At 40.5% G+C, this 18,319-nt stretch overlaps 1 protein-coding gene across 5 annotated transcripts; it reads right to left on the reverse strand.

Moving 5' to 3' along the window:
* Positions 1–1,073: 1,073 nt before the first annotated feature.
* On the reverse strand, positions 1,074–17,994 carry PABPC1 (poly(A) binding protein cytoplasmic 1). Of its 5 annotated transcripts, none has more exons than XM_074144842.1 (16): positions 17,962–17,994; positions 17,129–17,692; positions 12,164–12,357; positions 11,947–12,062; positions 9,909–10,048; positions 8,589–8,683; positions 6,887–7,024; positions 6,696–6,791; positions 5,992–6,264; positions 5,713–5,806; positions 5,415–5,525; positions 4,406–4,560; positions 3,867–3,951; positions 3,549–3,679; positions 3,151–3,246; positions 1,074–1,811 (listed from the first exon to the last, which is right to left on the reverse strand). In XM_074144842.1, exons 2-15 carry the CDS (start codon positions 17,319–17,321, stop codon positions 3,154–3,156), a joined length of 1,914 nt encoding a protein of 637 aa, XP_074000943.1. In that variant the 5' UTR covers positions 17,322–17,692; positions 17,962–17,994; the 3' UTR covers positions 1,074–1,811; positions 3,151–3,153. The 5 variants fall into 5 exon arrangements, with proteins under 5 accessions (XP_074000943.1, XP_074000945.1, XP_074000942.1 ...); XM_074144844.1 differs by having other exon boundaries at positions 9,918–10,048; positions 17,962–17,983; XM_074144840.1 differs by lacking the exon at positions 17,962–17,994 and adding an exon at positions 4,955–4,957 and having other exon boundaries at positions 1,368–1,811; positions 17,129–17,865.
* Between the last annotated feature and the right edge of the window lie 325 nt (positions 17,995–18,319).

Raw genomic sequence — 18,319 nt, forward strand, 5'->3', positions numbered from 1 at the left:
TAAGCAGCTCCTGTGTTAGCGTTGGCCCTTCTAACTTTTGCTGCCACTGGTCATTTGCTCGGATGCTCTTTTTGGTGACTATCACACAAGGTGACCTAAAGGTCCCTCCCATCAGCCCCGAATGCAGACAGGATTATTTCTGTGGTACCGCACACTAGATCAGATTTAGATCAAGCAGCATTTTGTTTTAAAAAGGCATCGCCTCCCTTTCAATTCAATTTTTTAAATGACAGTCAAACACAAGGGATGAACCAGAAAGGTCACCTTTTGCAGGAAGAAGCAGATTCCTGGAACCAGTAAAACTGCTAGAATTATTTCACCATTCACAAATTTGATTAAAAAAAAACCTGCCAAGTTTCACATAAGCTCACTGTATGCAGAGCTCTATAGCACATTACAACTGGAAGTCACTGAAGAGATCTTGGTAGGGAATATTAAGTAATAAGGATTCAATTTCAGATCACTTTCTTAGTTTTCAAATCTGCTGATTAAAGCACCCTGTGTTCTTTTGCAGCAGTAATTCAAGAATTTAGTTACCAAAGAGCTAAATGAGGCTTCCAAAGTTGCCTCTGACAAAGATTTGTTCAGCACATTAAAAACCCCAAAATGCAGCAGTTAAAATTAAACCAATTGGTCTCTTACTAACAGAGGGGGGAAAAAAAGAAAAGGTAACAGCAGCCATTCACTTGTTAGGGAAAACAGCATTAGAAATATCTGCCTCAGAGGATTAAGAAGTCCTGTCCACAGGATTTCTACTGTGTAAATAAAACGCATGATCTTTTTGGTTACTATGCATTCAATTTTTAACATGTTGCCACCTGAAGCCTCACCTCTTTTGTTCTAGGAATGCCTTGTGTTCATACATCGCCAATAAGGGAATTTTGCAACACACTATCCTTGCTCATTCACCTATATCCATAGGACCACCTCCATCTCAGGCCATCTGACAACGCAGCCAGAGACCTGTGTAGAGATTGTTCCTTCCACCAAAACCTGGGAGAAGGAACACCACGTGCAGGTGGCAAAAGGGGATCATGTGTTGGGATGTTACACAATTCCCACACAGGCCTTTTATAGTAACATTTCTTATTGATCATCTCAAAGTAGGGTATTTAAAGGTCTACTTCTAATTAGAAGACAAAAGCTCAGACATTGTGTTATTAAGGATTTAGAACCCAGATATGGATTTAGCTGCTCTTTTCATTCGTTTTAATGCCTAAGTTTGTATTATCAGTAACAGCTGGCTATACGTACGCTAATCTTCTCTAGAAACTGCTAAAACATACTACAGAGTGGGATTCTACTTTGTTATTCTGAATGACCACCTCATCAGAAGTACACTGTACAAAATAAACTATCACAAGTAAATCAGTGTTTAAGGAATTTTTATTAAACCAAGAATTTTATAATCCAAATTACGTTTCTTTGCTCAGCTATCAATTCTCACTGTCAACTAAAACAGTGGTGATATTCTGAGCTTTTCCACAGTAAAGAATTACAAAATTAAAGAAAGGAATGCTTTAAATTTTTGTACTGTGCTGAAAATTCTTTTCCCCCGGGTTTATAAAACATTAATTTGTATTTTTTATTTTACTATTTTTTTTAAATTTTTAAATCAATAAGTAATCTAGGACTAGCACTCGTTTTGCTAGTCCCGGCGTTGCTCTGTACATAAGCTTCGAAGTTTCCTTTCCTTTTTTTATTTATTTTATATTTTGCAATGTTTTTCTCAATATTTAATAGTTTTTCCATGTTTAGATTTTTTTTTTTCTTCGGTGAAGCGAAGTTCTAGATTGTAGTCCCGGATCTTTCTGCAAACAAAAACAATATTGTTAGGTTTTAAAATTAAAGCAGCACCTTATGATTTCTGACACGCTTTCTGCAACCGTAAGTCTGACAGCTTTTGGGCTTTCACAGTATCAATCATACCAAAGTTCTTTACAGGCAGCGTATCAGAGGTACTCCCCACTTTATTTTAGAGTCGTGGAAGTAAACTATCCCAAGTCTGTGACACTTGCGAAGACAAAACTGAATCTAGAACTAAACTAGCACAGCATGGCCTTGGACAATGGCTACACAAAATAATTTGTTACTATAACTAACTCGACTGCATATCACCTCCACTCTTAAGGCCAGCATACCAAGGCCCATCAAATAACTACACTAGCAGTATCTTCAATTTCCAATTACTAAAACATCACAGAGCACACAGAGTAATGGTCTCAAAGTTTGGGCATCTCACTTTAGGACAGACAACTCATTCAGCTCTTGTTTATCTCCGGTGTGAAAGTGTCACTAGCAAAAAAAAAATACTGAAAAAGAAAAAAGTGTGGAAAAACCAAGACTCAAATTCTGTCTCCAAAATGAAATTTGCAGAAATGAAAAGACCAAGAAAAAAGAAAATTTTAAGTGATTAAATGTTAAATCAGGCATCTTCAACTGATAGCTATAAACATGGAAAGTTCATAGACAGGCAAAACCTAACTGGACTGAATAGAAAATAGATTCCTGTATCACCCTCAACTCTGCAACATTTTCCCCTTTCAAAATTGTAAAGATACCACCTTTTGCCTCTTCTTGTCATGCAAAATTAAGATACTAACCCCACAGAAGGCAATAAAGAAAAATCAATATTTTAATTGACATTGAAGTTAAATTCACCAAAATGTGAAGTCAAGACAATACATAGTTTAGTTTTAAATTACTGTATAATTTTACATTTTGGCAAGTATATACAAATTATAGTGTAAATGAGCTATTTAATTTCTAAATTAAAATAGGCTTGGAGTATTGTTTCAGGCTTAGTTCAATTCCATAAGTTCCTCTTGGACAACAGTAAGAACAGTAGTGTGACAGAACTGCCCATTCTGGTAAGCGTGCCTAGAACTAATTTCAGCTAAATATGCTGTTAAAAACAATGTGTTAATTCCAGCTAAATATGCAAGGCCAAATGTCAGTAGCATTTGCTAACCAAGAGCTACAGAATTTGACCAACAGGCTTGAACACAGAGTATGTTTACAACTGTGACCACAGCTGGTACTTTATTTGGCTGCAAACGAGAGAGCCTGGAAGCACACTGCTTATAAGGCCATGGACAAAGGACTATTACCCTACTCAAGCTATAAAACTACAGTGCTCAGAAAACTTACTTATTAAACACTTGGAACCCCAGTGGGATTGTTAACTGCCTTTTGAGCAGCCTCTTTAGCTTGGTGGGCTTGTAGTACGGCTACAGCTTCATCAACCTGTGAAGTAAAAAAGAAAAATTAATAAAGGGAAGCTTAGTAATTTCTGTATATTTAAGTTAATGAAACAGCTTAAATGATACATACAGACAATGCCTGCATTGTTAAAAAGGAAAGGGTAACATTACACCTCCAGTTCATGCTAATGTAAGTCACTGCCACCCTCTCAAACAGGGTATTCTAACTTTTCGCCTTGAGCCACTGTTGCATTGCTGCTACTCCACTGTGCCAGCATAAACACCTGTTCAACCAGTGTAGAGCGAATTGCTGATAAAACCAGTGTAAGGCACAAGTCCACCTACCTTCGAACGAAGAGACTCAGGAGACTCGAGCATGTGGAGGAGTTCAGAGTTGTCAATCTCCAACAACATACCAGTGATCTTACCCGCCAGAGTAGGGTGCATGCTTTGAATGAGAGGAAATAGACGTTCACCTGGAGAGGAAAAAAAGTAATCAGTGACAAACATCATCTGCCAAACACAGCCTAGATTTAAGGGAAACAGGAAACAAACACTTTGTTCTACTGCTAAAACTATCTATTCTGCATTTTAAGACTGATAAAAAGAGTACTTCAACTGTCCTTCTGCTACAAGGCATGGAGAAAGATATCATGTACATACCTAACATCTGCTTTTGTTCTTGTGGAGGGGCAGAAGCCAACATGGAAGCAGTCAAGGGTTCCTGGCCTTGCACATGGACAGCAGGCTGCAAATTAATTTAACATCATTTCAATATTAAACTCTAGCTCATAATTAGGTGCAGCTTCAAATATCCAATGTTCCACAACTCAGCATAAACAATGCCTACACTGTCAGAAACATGGAAGAAATTACAACTAAGTCAACTTAATCAAATAGTGCACGTTTGAGCTGGGTGATGCTGGAGATTAGTTAATCAACCACTCCATTGTGGAGCAAACACAAGGAGAATTCAGGCTAAGGTATCAAGCAACTGAAAAATATGAAGTAACACAGGATCACATCCTGTCCCAGCCAAGCTTGAAATATACTTAAAACCCCAAGGCTGTAACTCTGCTGCCATGATGCAGAGTCTGAATTCTAGAATAACAAAGACAACTCTTAATCATAAGTGTCCCCTCCCCCTTTCTCTGAAAAAAAACCACCAACAAAAGTGTGGACCAGTTCCTAAAATTCCATACCTGCTGCATAGCAACTTGCGGCTGTGTGTTAAGATGTTGCTGAGGATTACGAACACCTGCAGCATATTTGTATTGTGGTACTGTGCGTACAGCAGGAGTGGCTGCAGTAGCTGCTGCTGCAGGACGTGGACCCATTGTCTGTGTTGATGTATTAGCTGAAAAGACAACATTATTCTGTATGTAAATAATTCAGGGTTTTTTTTATTTAGCCTACACTGTACAAGTTAAAAAAAATCCAGCCTAAAGTGAATACCTAATTTAGGTATTACATTATAGTTTCATCTCAGTATTGTTATCAACTGTCACATCACTGGTCATATCTGAAGGTTCAAAGCTCAAAGTTTACTGGATGTTACCTTCCAGTCACTTCACTAATGAATTGCGTTTCTTACATGCTATTGAAAAAAAGATCTGTGAGAAAACATTCACTTTGGTTGAGTGTTAAATTTCATTCTAAGCTCAAAGGACACTTGATTTGCTGAGCACATGACATCAACAGTCATCCTAAAAAAAGATGCTTTTATGAAGTAGATAGCTAAAAAATACTACTGCCTAATACATTCTGCGAGAATTAAGTTTCTATTATAATCAATTCTGGTTCATTCGGTGATGTGCAGATTCTACATCCTGACACTGGCTCACAGTACTCTACGACAAAACAGTAAGAGCTAAAATTCTAAATCTCAGTATTTCTACATGCAACCTATTATTACAATTGCCACAACAATGTTTAGAAATGGCAGAAGCTGTCATACAGTATTATTAAAATGCACACTAAAGAAGAAATGCTTCATGCTAAAGAAATGGGACCACAGCAGGAGTCTTTCCTGGGACAACATTTAAAGCAACTACTAGAAGGTGATACTGGCTTACTCATTTAGCAAGAGCCAGAAAAGGAGGGAAGTTTACCACATGTGATACTGAACTTACGAATGCTTTTGAGAGATCATTCTGAATCAGAGAAATTAAACAAAGTCTAATACTTAAAACCTGCAGAAATGAAACTCACCAACACGTTGTGTTGACATGACTCGTGGAACTTGTGAAGAAGCTGGTCTCATGGTACTAAATGGTGGTCTGGGTGCTGCTGGGCGGATAGCACCAGGCATGTTTTGGAATGCTATGTTTTAGAGAAAATACATTGTTACATGCTGAAACACTGAATGGTGGGAAGAGTTCAGAAGTAATAGCACTAAGGTGACAAAGAGAAGACTGATACTGTAATGCCATGAAAATGTACTTAAAAGTGCAAAGGTAAATGCTATGGAGTTTACCATAATCCCCAGGAAAGAGGTAAAGTGACTTACGATGAGGTCTGGCACCCTGAGCAGTCCAGCGAGGACTAGGTCTAGCAAGTTGAGCGAGCTGATTAGTAGGATAGTATGCAGCGCGGTTCTGAGTCTGTCAGATACAAAAACATTGTGTCACTTTGCTATCTTTGAAAGGCATGCTGAAGTCCATCACCTTTCTGCTCCGAAATCAGAACGCTGAAGTGACGGACACATGCTGATAGTTATATTTACTGTTAAACCTAAACAGATTTTATACACAGTACAAAACGTTCAGTTACTCATCTCCATACGTACCTGTGGGATAGCTGCCATGAAGTAACCTGAAGGAGGTGCTGGCTGGTAAGGGTTGATTACAGGATTAGGTACTGCTCTTACACTTGCCATTCTCTGCATATACTGGTTGGTGAGATGAGCTTGGCGCTCTTCTTTACGCTGGGCTAGAGCTACATATAATGGTTTAGTAGCCACAATTCTACCATTCATTTCTGTGACAGCTTTAGTGGCTTCTTCTGGTGATGAAAAGCATACAAATCCAAACCCTTTGCTGCGGCCACCTTCCATCATGACCTGTCAGTATAAAATTTAGTTTTAAAACAAGAGAATGTCATATCTACTCAACTCACAAGTTTCTTTTTTCAGATGGCTAGAAGTGAGAGTACAGGTTTATTTTACTGAATTGATTTATAAAAAAAGAATATTATTAATTAATAGCTGTTTACTGAATACAGACAAAAATCTCAGTGAAGTAATAATCACATTACTGCACTGAAAAGGTGTCATTTTTCTCACATGAATATCAGTACTCAGTTTATTTCAAAAAGGATGATCATATGGGTTTAACCTGAGATGTACAATAATCAAGAAACCAAATGTCCCCTGTAGCAGTGATAAGTGACTGTCACATCTGGTAGTCAAAGAAACAAATCACTCTTCCTTGGTGAAGGATCACTGTTCATTTTCAGAGGAAGGATAAGCACAATTTATAAACTTTATTTTACCTTTGCACTAGTGATTGTACCAAATGGGGAGAATTCTTTTCGAAGACGCTCATCATCAATCCCATCATCAAGATTTTTCACGTAAAGGTTTACACCCTAAAAAAAGGCAAGTTATTGTTGAAAGCAAACAGTCTGTGTAAATCTAAAAATATCATAGAATAATATTTAGTCCTCTTGAATTAAAACTGAACCTGGTATCTGGTGATCCTGTCCTGCTTCATTTGTTCAAACTTGCGCTTCAGCTCCGTCTGTCTTTCCACTTTTTTCTGAGCCCGGCCAACATAGATTTGTTTCCCATTGAGCTCTTTCCCATTCATCTCATCCACAGCCTTCATTAATAAACAAGAGGTTAGCAGTGCTTTGTATTCCAGTGGTTTTCAGGCATACAAAAAAACCCCAGTAATTCAAATATAAAAAGTTACATAAGGATTCCAGAAAAAGATCCAATCCATCTACAGTATCACTGGCTGAAACAAAATACCCCAAGACTTCCCTGCTTAAAGTTAAATGGAAATTGCTTTCTGAGTATGCTTCTGTCCAGTTAAAGAAAAGTCAGAAGGGAGGCAAAAAACTTTCCTTCTATGAATTTGGGAAAAAAACCCCATCATTTGAACTCATACAATGAAAACTATTTCTCCAGCCTTATCATACTAAAGGCACAGAAAATAAAGCGAATTAAGTTGAAAAGCTCTAATTTACATACCTGACTTCTGTTTTTAAAAGTAACATCTGAAACTGTACTATCTACCAGATTTTCTTTATGTTAAGCTACAGCTGGCACAGATGGCTTTTTTTTTAATTTTTAATCTTTCATTAAGGAAATACTTGAAGAGTATGAAAATATTAACTTTTTTCCTTTAAGATGTTGTGAGTTACAACTATTAAGACATGAAAATTCTGGCGCAGATTTATTCAATTAATTTAAAACCAAAGTCACAGAAGGGATTGTATAGCTTCATAATCAAAGCCATTAAAAACATATCTACTGAGATATTAGAGCTTTACGTTAATTAAAACGCCGTATGTGCGATTCTGACTACTGTCAGAGAAACAATTCATCAATGAACGTATGCAAGACTGAACAATGTAGATGCAAGACAGACAGGATTTGTTCTAATCTCGTTTGTACACTTGCACTACTGACAAACTACAGAAACACCTTTTGAAAAGCAAACTTCCTTTGTTGCCATGATTTGTTGTGTGCTGAGTTTTTCTCCTGATACAATGTCCCTACTGCCAGAGTCAACTGACACATCAAAGCAACCAGTTGACAAAGAATGAAGTCATATAGCACACCGGCATGTTATAGACATATACACGAATTAAAAGGACCCTTCTTCCCAAGTTATTCTTCAGAGTAAAAGCAACATCACAGGGCTCTATGACTACTTTCTTACAGCTGTGCCAAACATGCTCCATAAAACTAACAGCTTTCCTGCTGACTTTGCAGTGCTGAAGTTTGAAAACACAATCCTTTCTGCCTTGCATAAGTGTTCTGTGCAACCAAATTGGATACCATGATTCATCTGGGTTTTGCACAGATTGTAATAATTTACCATGCTTTAATTTACCATGCTTGTATGTTGCCCAGCATGAGGGAGTTAGATCTCAACAGGTTATTAAATTATTTAGGATTCCTCATTTCTACACTAGTTCCAGCTGTCTCAGAGTATCTTGACTTAATAGGCTCCTCATCAAATCAATGGACATTTGCTCATAAGAAAGCACTCTAAATGGCAGAAACCATGCTAAGTCATTTAGGAAGCAGACACCTGTTTTTGCAGTGTCCTTGACCAATTAAAACCCCTTAAATTCACAAGATTTCAAATCACTCAATGAAACATTATTTGGGTCTCAGTTATAGAATTCCTAAAATGAAGTCCAGAAGCTTACTTTTTGGGCATCTTCATGTCTTTCAAAACTAACGAAGCCAAAGCCTTTGGATTTTCCGCTCTCATCGGTCATAACTTTGACACTTAGGGCAGGACCTAAAAAGAGAATGAAATACTTATGCTTTGTATACAGAGAGTACTCTCTTCATGTTTTGAACATCCTGTTTAGAAGTCTTAAAATGTAGTTTGTTTCACTTGTATTACAAAGGACTCCTGCACTAATTATGGTATCTAGTAAACATCACCCATTAATACAAAATTGCTAATTTGCCCTGATGCTGAACTTCAGCCATTATGGCTCAACTCTGCCATGCTGGATTTCTTTCCTACTGTATTTTAACCAAAATGGGACTAAAAATTTCTCCTCAAAGTGAATGAAATTGGTTTTCTCATTAAAAATTACAACACTTAAAAAGCATCAGTCCTTCCATCCTTTGAAACAGGTACCGAAAGCTGGAGAGGAGGCCCTTCTATTTAGGTATGTGCCTCACCATTTACCCTGGTGAAAGACCATCCCAGTTCAGCAATTCCAAACCCTTGAAAAATTGCAGTTCACAGACTCAGTTGAGACAGACATTAGCAGCTAAATTCACTACCATTTCAACCACAGATACTTCAATAGTGGAAAGGAATTTCCTCTAAACGCTGCTTAGAGCTGCCATAGAATATGTCATATACAAGGCTTTGTCTTGCTTTATAAGATCCACTGGAGAACAGCAAAAGCATGGAGGAAAGGAAATACAAAACCAAAAAAGCTGAGGCTGAAGAAGATGCATCCTGTAAACAAGTATAAGAATCAGTAATGAGCCAAATATCTCGCCAACAGAAAAGTTCCTTATAATATCCCATTAGGTCAACCACCACAATGCAACTGAATAATGAAAGCAGAGACACTCTGAGTAAAGGTACATCTGCAGGTCAATGAAAGCAAGAGCAAACTCATTTGTCACATATCCTGTAGTGAATTCATAACTTCAGTCTGTACTAAAATAGAAAACGCATCTATTCGCAACTAAAAGAAATTGCAAAACCCATCAGAAGACTATTTAGACAAATTATTTTCAGATTATTGGAAACAATTCTGATGGCAGGATTATATATGCTATTCTGCCTATTTAAAATTCTGCAGTGGATATTACTGCACTTTGAATGTGAAATTGGAATTAAGTACCAACTTTTCAGTACCTTTTTTTTATTTTTCATTTTTTTACATCAATATCAGCCAGCTGATTCTTTGTATTATAAAGCACTGTACAGTAAGATGTAAGAAGTAAGCCGAAGTTTACTCGTGCTTATATAAACTTAAACTTTAAGACATTACCAAACTTGCCAAAGAGTTCCTTAAGTCTCTCATCATCCATGTCTTCTCCAAAATTCTTGATGTAAACATTGGTGAATTCCTTTGCTCTGGCTCCAAGCTCTGCCTCGCGTTCCTTGCGGGATTTAAACCTTCCAACAAATCTAGTTGCAGGAGAACAGTGCAGATTAAAGCAAGTTGTCAAGGTTTAAAAATTTACTTTAATCCTCTGGCATTGTATTTTATTCTTAAACAGTCTCATTGTTCATTATAGGCATAAAATTCTTTAGATGAAATACGTGCGATAAAATGCCATCAGAAAAGCAATTTCACTATCCTTTGCTACATCAGTGTGCTTTTCACAGTTACTAGCACAAAAATGTTTTCAAGCCGTTGGTGATATTGTTCACTCTTATAGAACAGCCTTTGACAACAGGAGCTCGGACAACGGGACACAGCACTAGGTAAAGTGGCTAAACAGAAATCCTAGAGATCAGCATAATCCCTCTGCCATACTAAAAACTTGGCAGCCTTAAAACAGTTACCATTCTGCAATCCAGTTTTTAAGCAAGATATTTAACTAATCTCTACAACTAACTCCCTTACACACCTTTCCAGCCTATATCAAAGCAAGACTTTTGTTTGTTTTGGCTTGTTTGGGTTTTGTTTTTTTTTTTTCAAATGGGCATAAAGAAATAAATAGTTCAGCTTGCTCTTTAGTCAAATACCATTGCGAATTGGCTGGGAACACCAAAGGTCAGTTCATACTGTCAGAGAAAGAACAGAAGCTGAACACAACACTCTGCAACCCAAGGAACTGCTCTGGTACAGATGTTACATGGCTAACACTGATTTCTGATTGTAGCAGATGTTTGCTCTCAAATTTTAGTGTATTGTCCAACTTTATAGTTCCAAATCTGACAAATCCAATAAAGTAGCATACAGTAACTCAACATTTTCTTAAAACTTTGACAACTTCACCTGATTTATAGTAACCAAGAATGGTAAGAATGATAGTGCAATGTGTTCAGCAGATTTTGATAGTGAGTGAAGTACTTCACTTTTAAAAGCCTAGACTGAATAGAAATTCAAAGCAAAATTAACTCTAATGATGCATTTTACCAAAGTTTACATAAATCATGTGCTTTTATGAATAAGTGCTTTTTTTAAACTAATTTAAAAAGGTTGTATAAACATGGAAGCTGAGTAAAAACATCCACAGCATGCCAGTCAAGCAAAGAACAAGCAGGACAAATAAAGCATCAAAAATGTACGTTCTCCTTGTATGTGGCTTGATTTACCCATCTCTACATGTAAAAATAATCCATGATGGTACACCGATGCTGATTTCTGTTATCCTTTTTCCAAACCCTCTCAAGTATTTATAGAGCTATTCTTTTGTAACTATACCAAATACCACAATGATCCCTTACGCATAGCTCTGAGGGGCACGCATGCCCTTCCCCCAAGTGTAGATTATCACTAACCAAGTAGCCAAATAACGTTTTCTTCCCTACATTACAGAACAGTGATAATGGCTACAACATTATGTTTCTCTAAGTTTTGTTTGTTACTCCTATTTTCCTAGATATGCCTATTAACAGACATTCATACCAAAACATTAGTGTAATTTGACAGCTATTCAGGACTGAGTAGCTCTAGATCATTCTGATTTTCATCCAAAAAATGGATGATGTTCCGATCTCACAACTCTCATAAAGGAAGTGTTATTCAGAATATCTGATGGATTGTATTTTATCTCAGAACAGTATGATTAGAAAACCAGAGAAATTCCCAAATCCTCAGTACAACACTGGCTTGTTAAGACAACTAATATAACAATTTCTCCCCTAGAGTCAATTATTAGTCTTTTCTGAGCTTATTTTGCCTTTAGAATAGGCAGGTGATACATTTCATAGTATTCCTAGCACTAAAATTCTAAATACTCTTTAAAATTACAAAATTTTAGAACAACCTGTCCTTCTAGTTGAGCTTTAAATATTTGTCTGCTGTAAAATTAATTTCAGTCTGTTGACGCCCAACTGTGTATTTTTGTACTTACACTTTGCGGTCATTAAGCAGCATACCATTCATTTTTTCAATAGCTCTTTCTGCAGCTTCTTGTGTCTCAAAATGTACAAATCCATAACCCTTGGATCCATTTTCATCACATACCACCTATTAAAGAAAAACTCTGCTGTAATGCCCATAGAATGTTTCCAGTGTAAATTGAGTTTTTTGTGTCAAACCATTACATGCACCAATAATTCTCCACTAACCTTACAAGACAGGATGTTTCCAAAAGCAGAAAATGTGTCATACAGAGCTTTGTTATCAATTGATTTGTCCAAGTTTTTGATGAAGATGTTTCCCACACCACTTTTGCGTAGAGATGGATCGCGCTGAGACCACATGATGCGCACTGGTTTGCCTTTAATGACATCAAAGTTCATGGTATCCAAAGCTCGTTCAGCTGGAAAAACATAATGGAATTAGTAGGAAATGCTAGTTACCTTAATAAACACACAAACAGCATTTGAAGTACAATTCTTCATAAAATTGTTACTGTTTTAGGTCCAGCACCACCACCAAGATACAAATCCAAACCTCCAATGTAAATAAACTCCACTCTGTTTTATGCAAGTAAAAACCAGCAAAAACTCCTCAGCAGAAGCTGCAATTAGGAGACAGGAAGAAGCACTGGTCAGCTGAACGAGTTGTAGAAATCCCAGTAGTCTAAAGGTACAGTGGCAAGAGAAAATGCATCGAGTAATGCCATTTCAACCTATTCCACAGGAGAAAAAAAGTTTTAACATTTGTGAAAAGTCACCTGGCCACTCCCACATCACATAGGTGTAGACTGTACCAACAAAAACGCTTTTAGGGGTACAGCTTGTGCCCATATGAGGCCTTTTGCAAACATTAACATAAGAACTCCTAAATCATCAATACCCCTAAACAGACAAAATTTCTTTGCTAGATGAAGTTCAAGCCTGGTTCAGGCAGCTGTTCCACACAACTCCTTCCTTAGTGACAATGATGGACTTCCGGGCAAGCTACAGTACAAAGAGATTTAAAACTAGTACTTGCTTTGAAAATCTGAAATTCTTTATGTATATGTTTTAAAAACTCATAATGAAATACATACAAGCTCAATGAAAGAGCAAGCATTAAAACAGCAAAATTAAGTAGTGCAAACCAGGATTTGTTACTCCAATGGAGCAGTTTTTCCAGTAGAGCTCCATAACTAACTTTTCAAAGGCTGTATTTAAGATCTCAATATATTTAGATAGGGAAGTATCAAGACTTCAGTTTTCACATGTCCCTTCAAAGCAACAAGACATGTCTGTCATGTTTTAAGTCAACAAGGTATTTAAGCAAGAAAGAGCAACAGGTCTCAAGCATGGCAGACAATTTATGCTCTCCTACACTATCTCCTTTTCATCATCGTTCCTGTACATCTGGAAGGACAATGAAAAAAGTCCCAATAAATACCTGAAGTCATACCTATTGGTACTAACTCACATCACTGCAATTTGCATATAGCAGAGCAATGTGATGTTAACAAGATTGAAATCAAGTTTAGTATTAGTTTAAAAACAGTACCCATGTCAGTTAACTGCTTTTCTTCAGAGGAGGACTAGGGGCCAATCATATTGTGAAAACCCTTATTTTTTGTTCTTTAAGTGCTGCTTTTATCTTTAGCTACATTGGTAGATATCGTGGCCAAAGAAAATCTGCAATCAGCCTCTGTTCAGCTGGTACACCATGTTTTATGTCCCTTCTTCCCACATTTTCAGATTACAAGTGAATTTGAAGATTATACTCTCTGAAAGACATCTGTAGAAGTAAGGACTTCTAACATTTTCTTGTAAAAAAAAAAATGATCTGTCAATAATATTACCATATTCATAAGGCAATAGCAGGTCAACAACTCATGTAAGCTGAAGCCATAAAAAAAAAAAAAAAAAAAAGACATTGCCAGTCTTTCAAGTAAGTTAACAAAGCTTTCACAAACTTTAATATAAATTAAGAATGAGAGAAAAGTCAACCTACATACTGATAATGAGAAACAAAAAGTACTGGAAGGCTTTACATTACCAAAAAAAAAAAAAAAAAAGGCAAAAAAAAAAAAAAAAGAACTGTGGATATCAGACTTGCCACAGTAGAAACTTCTAACACTTTATTATTGCCCTGGAAGTCATTAGAATTATTACTGCCAGCACCAGCAAAAGTGCCAGCAACAAACAGTTCATTAGTTCCAGAAGTAGTAACAGGGCTTCCTTTACTAGAAAAGAGGCTTTTCTAATTCATGCTAATTGCTTCTAGAATAATCCTGATACTCCTCAAAAACGTGTGTTCCTGGACACATTTCCCAAACATCTGACTCCAAGTGGGTCCACACTAGCCCTTGCAAGCAATTACTGCTCTGCACTAATAGTGAGCACGGATCTTAGACTGATGCAATTGCTCCACAAAGACATAGAGCGTGGAAACTCTCAACAGCTCTCCTCGTCTCTTCTGTGGAGTAGAAATACAAGAAAATTTAAATATTTCTGCTTAACCAACACCACGTTGTCATTCCACAATAGATTTTAAAACATTACTAGAATACATCTGCAACCAGGTACAAGCTTCTCTCATTAAAATTCACAGCTAGTAAAACTGGCTTGCTTTCATGACATTTCTGCCATAAAAGGAGGCAATTCCATTCGGCAGTTAACTTGTTACCAAGTGGACACACCTACCCATGCTGTACTTTTGCTGATTCTGCTGGAGCTTTTATTGAATGAGTCACCAGTTCCCATTTTAGTTGTGAGCAACTGGACACTCCACTCTAGTAACAATTTCAAAATCACATGGAATATACGCTTAATGCTAAACTGTGCTAAATGTACATAGCAATAGTTACAGAACAACAAATCTCTGGAAACGTAACCATTCAAAAAATCTGAAGGTCAAAGTGCAGCTTCAGATTACTCAAGAATATTTCCAGTTTAGTGATGAAACAAGACTTCCTGGGTTTTACTCGGGACTATGACTCAAATTCACAACTACGAAACGGGTGCATACCTCACAAGTGTGTCATCAGGCCTAATTAGTTTTTGGAAGAGCTTTGAGATGATCCCTAGTTTACAGACAGCTGGTAATGTCAAACACACCTTCAAAGACATTTTTCAAAAGCCGAGCTAGTTGTTACTACAAATGTTTAATAAGCATAGCCTGAGACGTAGCTAAGAATTAGCCTAAACCAAGAAAAGGCAGCCAGTCTGGAATCAAAATGAAACCAGTGTTACTGTAAGAACAACCATTCATCCTCGGAACTCCTAGTTCAAGGTTTCAGTAAACAGACAGAACGATCTATGAAAAAAGAAAAAGATCAGCAAATGCTTTCTAGATATTTGACAACAACATCAAGTTCTAAAAGTGTTGCAAGAGTATAATCACACAATATCACTTAAGTATATTTTAAGCAAGTGTGTCCAGATACATGCCAGATGCAAGTTTGATACAGATGAGAAATGCTTTCAGCTGAACTGGACTAGGTGTAGAATAAAGTGTGTATGCTTCCCAAAGTCTGAAAAACACTTGTAATGTTTGGAGCAACAGCATTTCTATAAGCAGCACATTCTCAAACTCTGAATGCAAGCACTGCGCAAGTGGAAAAGCTGTATTTGTTCACACATTTGACAAATTACAAGCTAAGTCACAAAATGCAGGGTTGAATAGGTTGCTCAACTAATGAGGATGAAGCTGGCCCTTACAGAATTCTGCCATTACTAAGGAGGAGAAGCATCTGAATCACCTTCAGCTTCTGCCTTGACATTATCATATCACTGAACTGTGCTTACCCCTTATTTTTCTTTTTGAGAGTAAACTGTACCATAGGTTTTTATCAAATGAAAGCAAAGTATGTTAAGCTTTCAAATCGTCTCATCCTAAACAATGGCTGAATAAATTAAAAGCTCTCTAAAGTGAGAGAGCTGATAACAGGTGAAATAACTGCCTATTAAATAGATGAGACAGTAACTTTTACTACTTGCATAGAGATATCATCAGTACACCAAAGCCTCATCTGATAATGGCCATATACTGAAGCCAGTTTTGAAAGCCAGCTAATGTAATTGCTTGAAAAGTTTGTAATTCAAATCTGTCGCCTTCATGAGCTCGAAAATAAAACTATTACAATAGAAAGCTGTTTACTTAACTGTACTTGAAACCAAGTATGTTCTAGCTGGCCGAATTATTTTTTCTTTAAGTTGTACTCCACAAAACTTAGAACCAGTCACATTTGGATCCTTTATCGAAACACTCTCCAAATGAACAAGTTAGTTTGCCAAGCTTAGCGCAAACGTGACCAGAACTACACAGAAAGTTTCTTTACTGATGTAACTTCAGAGAACCAGCAACATGTCGTGTAAAGCCAGTTTAATAAACACACAACTTGGGAAACACAATGTCGGAAGAGTGTACTGTGAAGAGAAATGGATCAGAACACAGCTTGTTACACCAAGAGCAGGGAAAAGAGGCCCAAGTGGTTTCGTCCCCTCCCTACCCGTGACAGATCTGCCATAGTTGGTGTTTTAACGTTATTACGCTTTGGCCTGGGTTTTGACTGGACGCCTGCGAAACTACTAAACCACCCTGGCACGTCCCACTTCCTTCTTTTGGCCTCTTAATCACGCACACACACACCCCGTCTCTGCGTAGTTATTAACAGGCGCTAATGACTACGATGTTGTCTCCGGGCAAGCCTCCTTCATCTCGGGTCCCTGCTGCTGCCGCCGCGCACGGCGGTGCCAGCCGGTGGGAAAGCCGCCACCCCCCCCCCCCCCCCCTCCCCAACACACACCGGGGCAGCTCGGCCAGGCCCCGGCCTTTCGGGCCCTTTCCTTTTCGGTTCCCGGCGGCGGAAGCGCCCTCCCCCCCCCCGCTTCTCCCCCCCCCCCCCCCCCGCCGCTCCCCGCCACGAGGCGGCCCCGTCAAGGCCCCGCCGCCAACTTCCCCCCGCCAAGTTCGCCCGCGTCCCGGCAACACCGGCAGCGCCCGGGCGTGGAAAATGGATGCGGGGCGGCGGGGGGGGAGGGAGAGAGGAAGGGGATGGGGGAGGGGGGAGACGGCCGCGCCGAGCCCTGGTGGAGGTGGGGGAGAAACATGGCTCCTCCGGCGGTGGCGGCCGCCCCGGCGCTACCCTCACGCCGCCGCTCCCCCCACTCCTCCCTTCCCCTCCGCCGGCCACTCACCATCGGCGGGCTGCTGGAAGTTGACATAGGCATAGCCGAGCGACCGGCGGGTGATCATGTCCCTGCAGACGCGGATGGAGAGGATGGGCCCGGCGGGGCTGAACTTCTCGTAGAGCATGGCCTCCGTCACGTCGGGGTGCAGGTCCCCCACGTAGAGGGAGGCCATGGGATAGCTGGGGGCGCTGGGGTTCATCCTGCCGCCGTCTCCCGGCGCGGGAGGGCAAGGGGGAGGCGCTGACGAGGCGAGGAGGCCGCGGCGGCCCGGCGGTCCGTGAGGGCAGGGGCCGGCGGTGGCGGCGCGGCGGGGAGGGGGAACACGACGCTCCGGAGGCGGATTCGAAACTTAACGGCTGCAGGAGGCGGATGCGCGGCGGCGGCGGCGGGTGGAAGGGGCGGGGGGGTCTGGCTCACTCCGTGCCGGGCCTGGCGGAGGTGGCGGCGGCTGGTGGTGGCGGTGGTGGCCTCGGCGGAGGGTCGGGATCGCTCTGTGTCTCCTTCTCGGCTGCGCCGGGTCCGGGGGCTTCGCTTCACCGGGTTATTTTATATCAAACCGGCCGGTTGTTGCTGAAGGTTGACGGGAGATGGAAGAGGGAAGGATTAATTTTTTTTTTTAAGGTTTTTTTTTTTTTAGGATTTTTTTTGGCTTTTTTTATATTTTTAGTAATAAATGGTGCGGCGGGGCCGGGCCGGCGTGTCCGGGTGTCCGGAGCACACGCACTGCGCACACAGCTCCGACGGCGGCCGGGGGACAAGGGGGAGGCCGCCGCCCCGGCCGCGCACTATATATACCCGCCCCGCCCCCACCCGCCCCCACCGCGCCGCACGCCACGCACCGGCCGCGCGCACAGCGCAGGCGCCGCCGCCGCGGGGGGGCGGGGCCACGCGCGGCGCCGGCGCCCGGACGGGGAGGGAGGGAGGGAGGCTCCGGCGCATGCGCCCCGGCCGCCGGGGGAGTGGAGTGGGGGGGCGGCCGGGAGGGAGCGCGCCTGCGCCTGCTTACGTCACCGGGGCCCCGGCGCTAGGGCGCGTGCGCTGAGGTGAGAGCACGTGCGCGGTGCGGAGTGGGGGGGCGCGGGTCAAAGGGCGCGTGCGCACAGGGAGCGGATCAACGGCGGGAGGGCGGGGGAGCGGCCGTGCGCGTGCGCCTAGCCCTACCTCGTCCTGCCCCGCGCGTGCGCGCGCCAGTAGCGG

Source organism: Numenius arquata, chromosome 3 (genome assembly GCF_964106895.1).
Source record: "Numenius arquata chromosome 3, bNumArq3.hap1.1, whole genome shotgun sequence".
Taxonomy (NCBI): Eukaryota; Metazoa; Chordata; class Aves; order Charadriiformes; family Scolopacidae; genus Numenius; species Numenius arquata.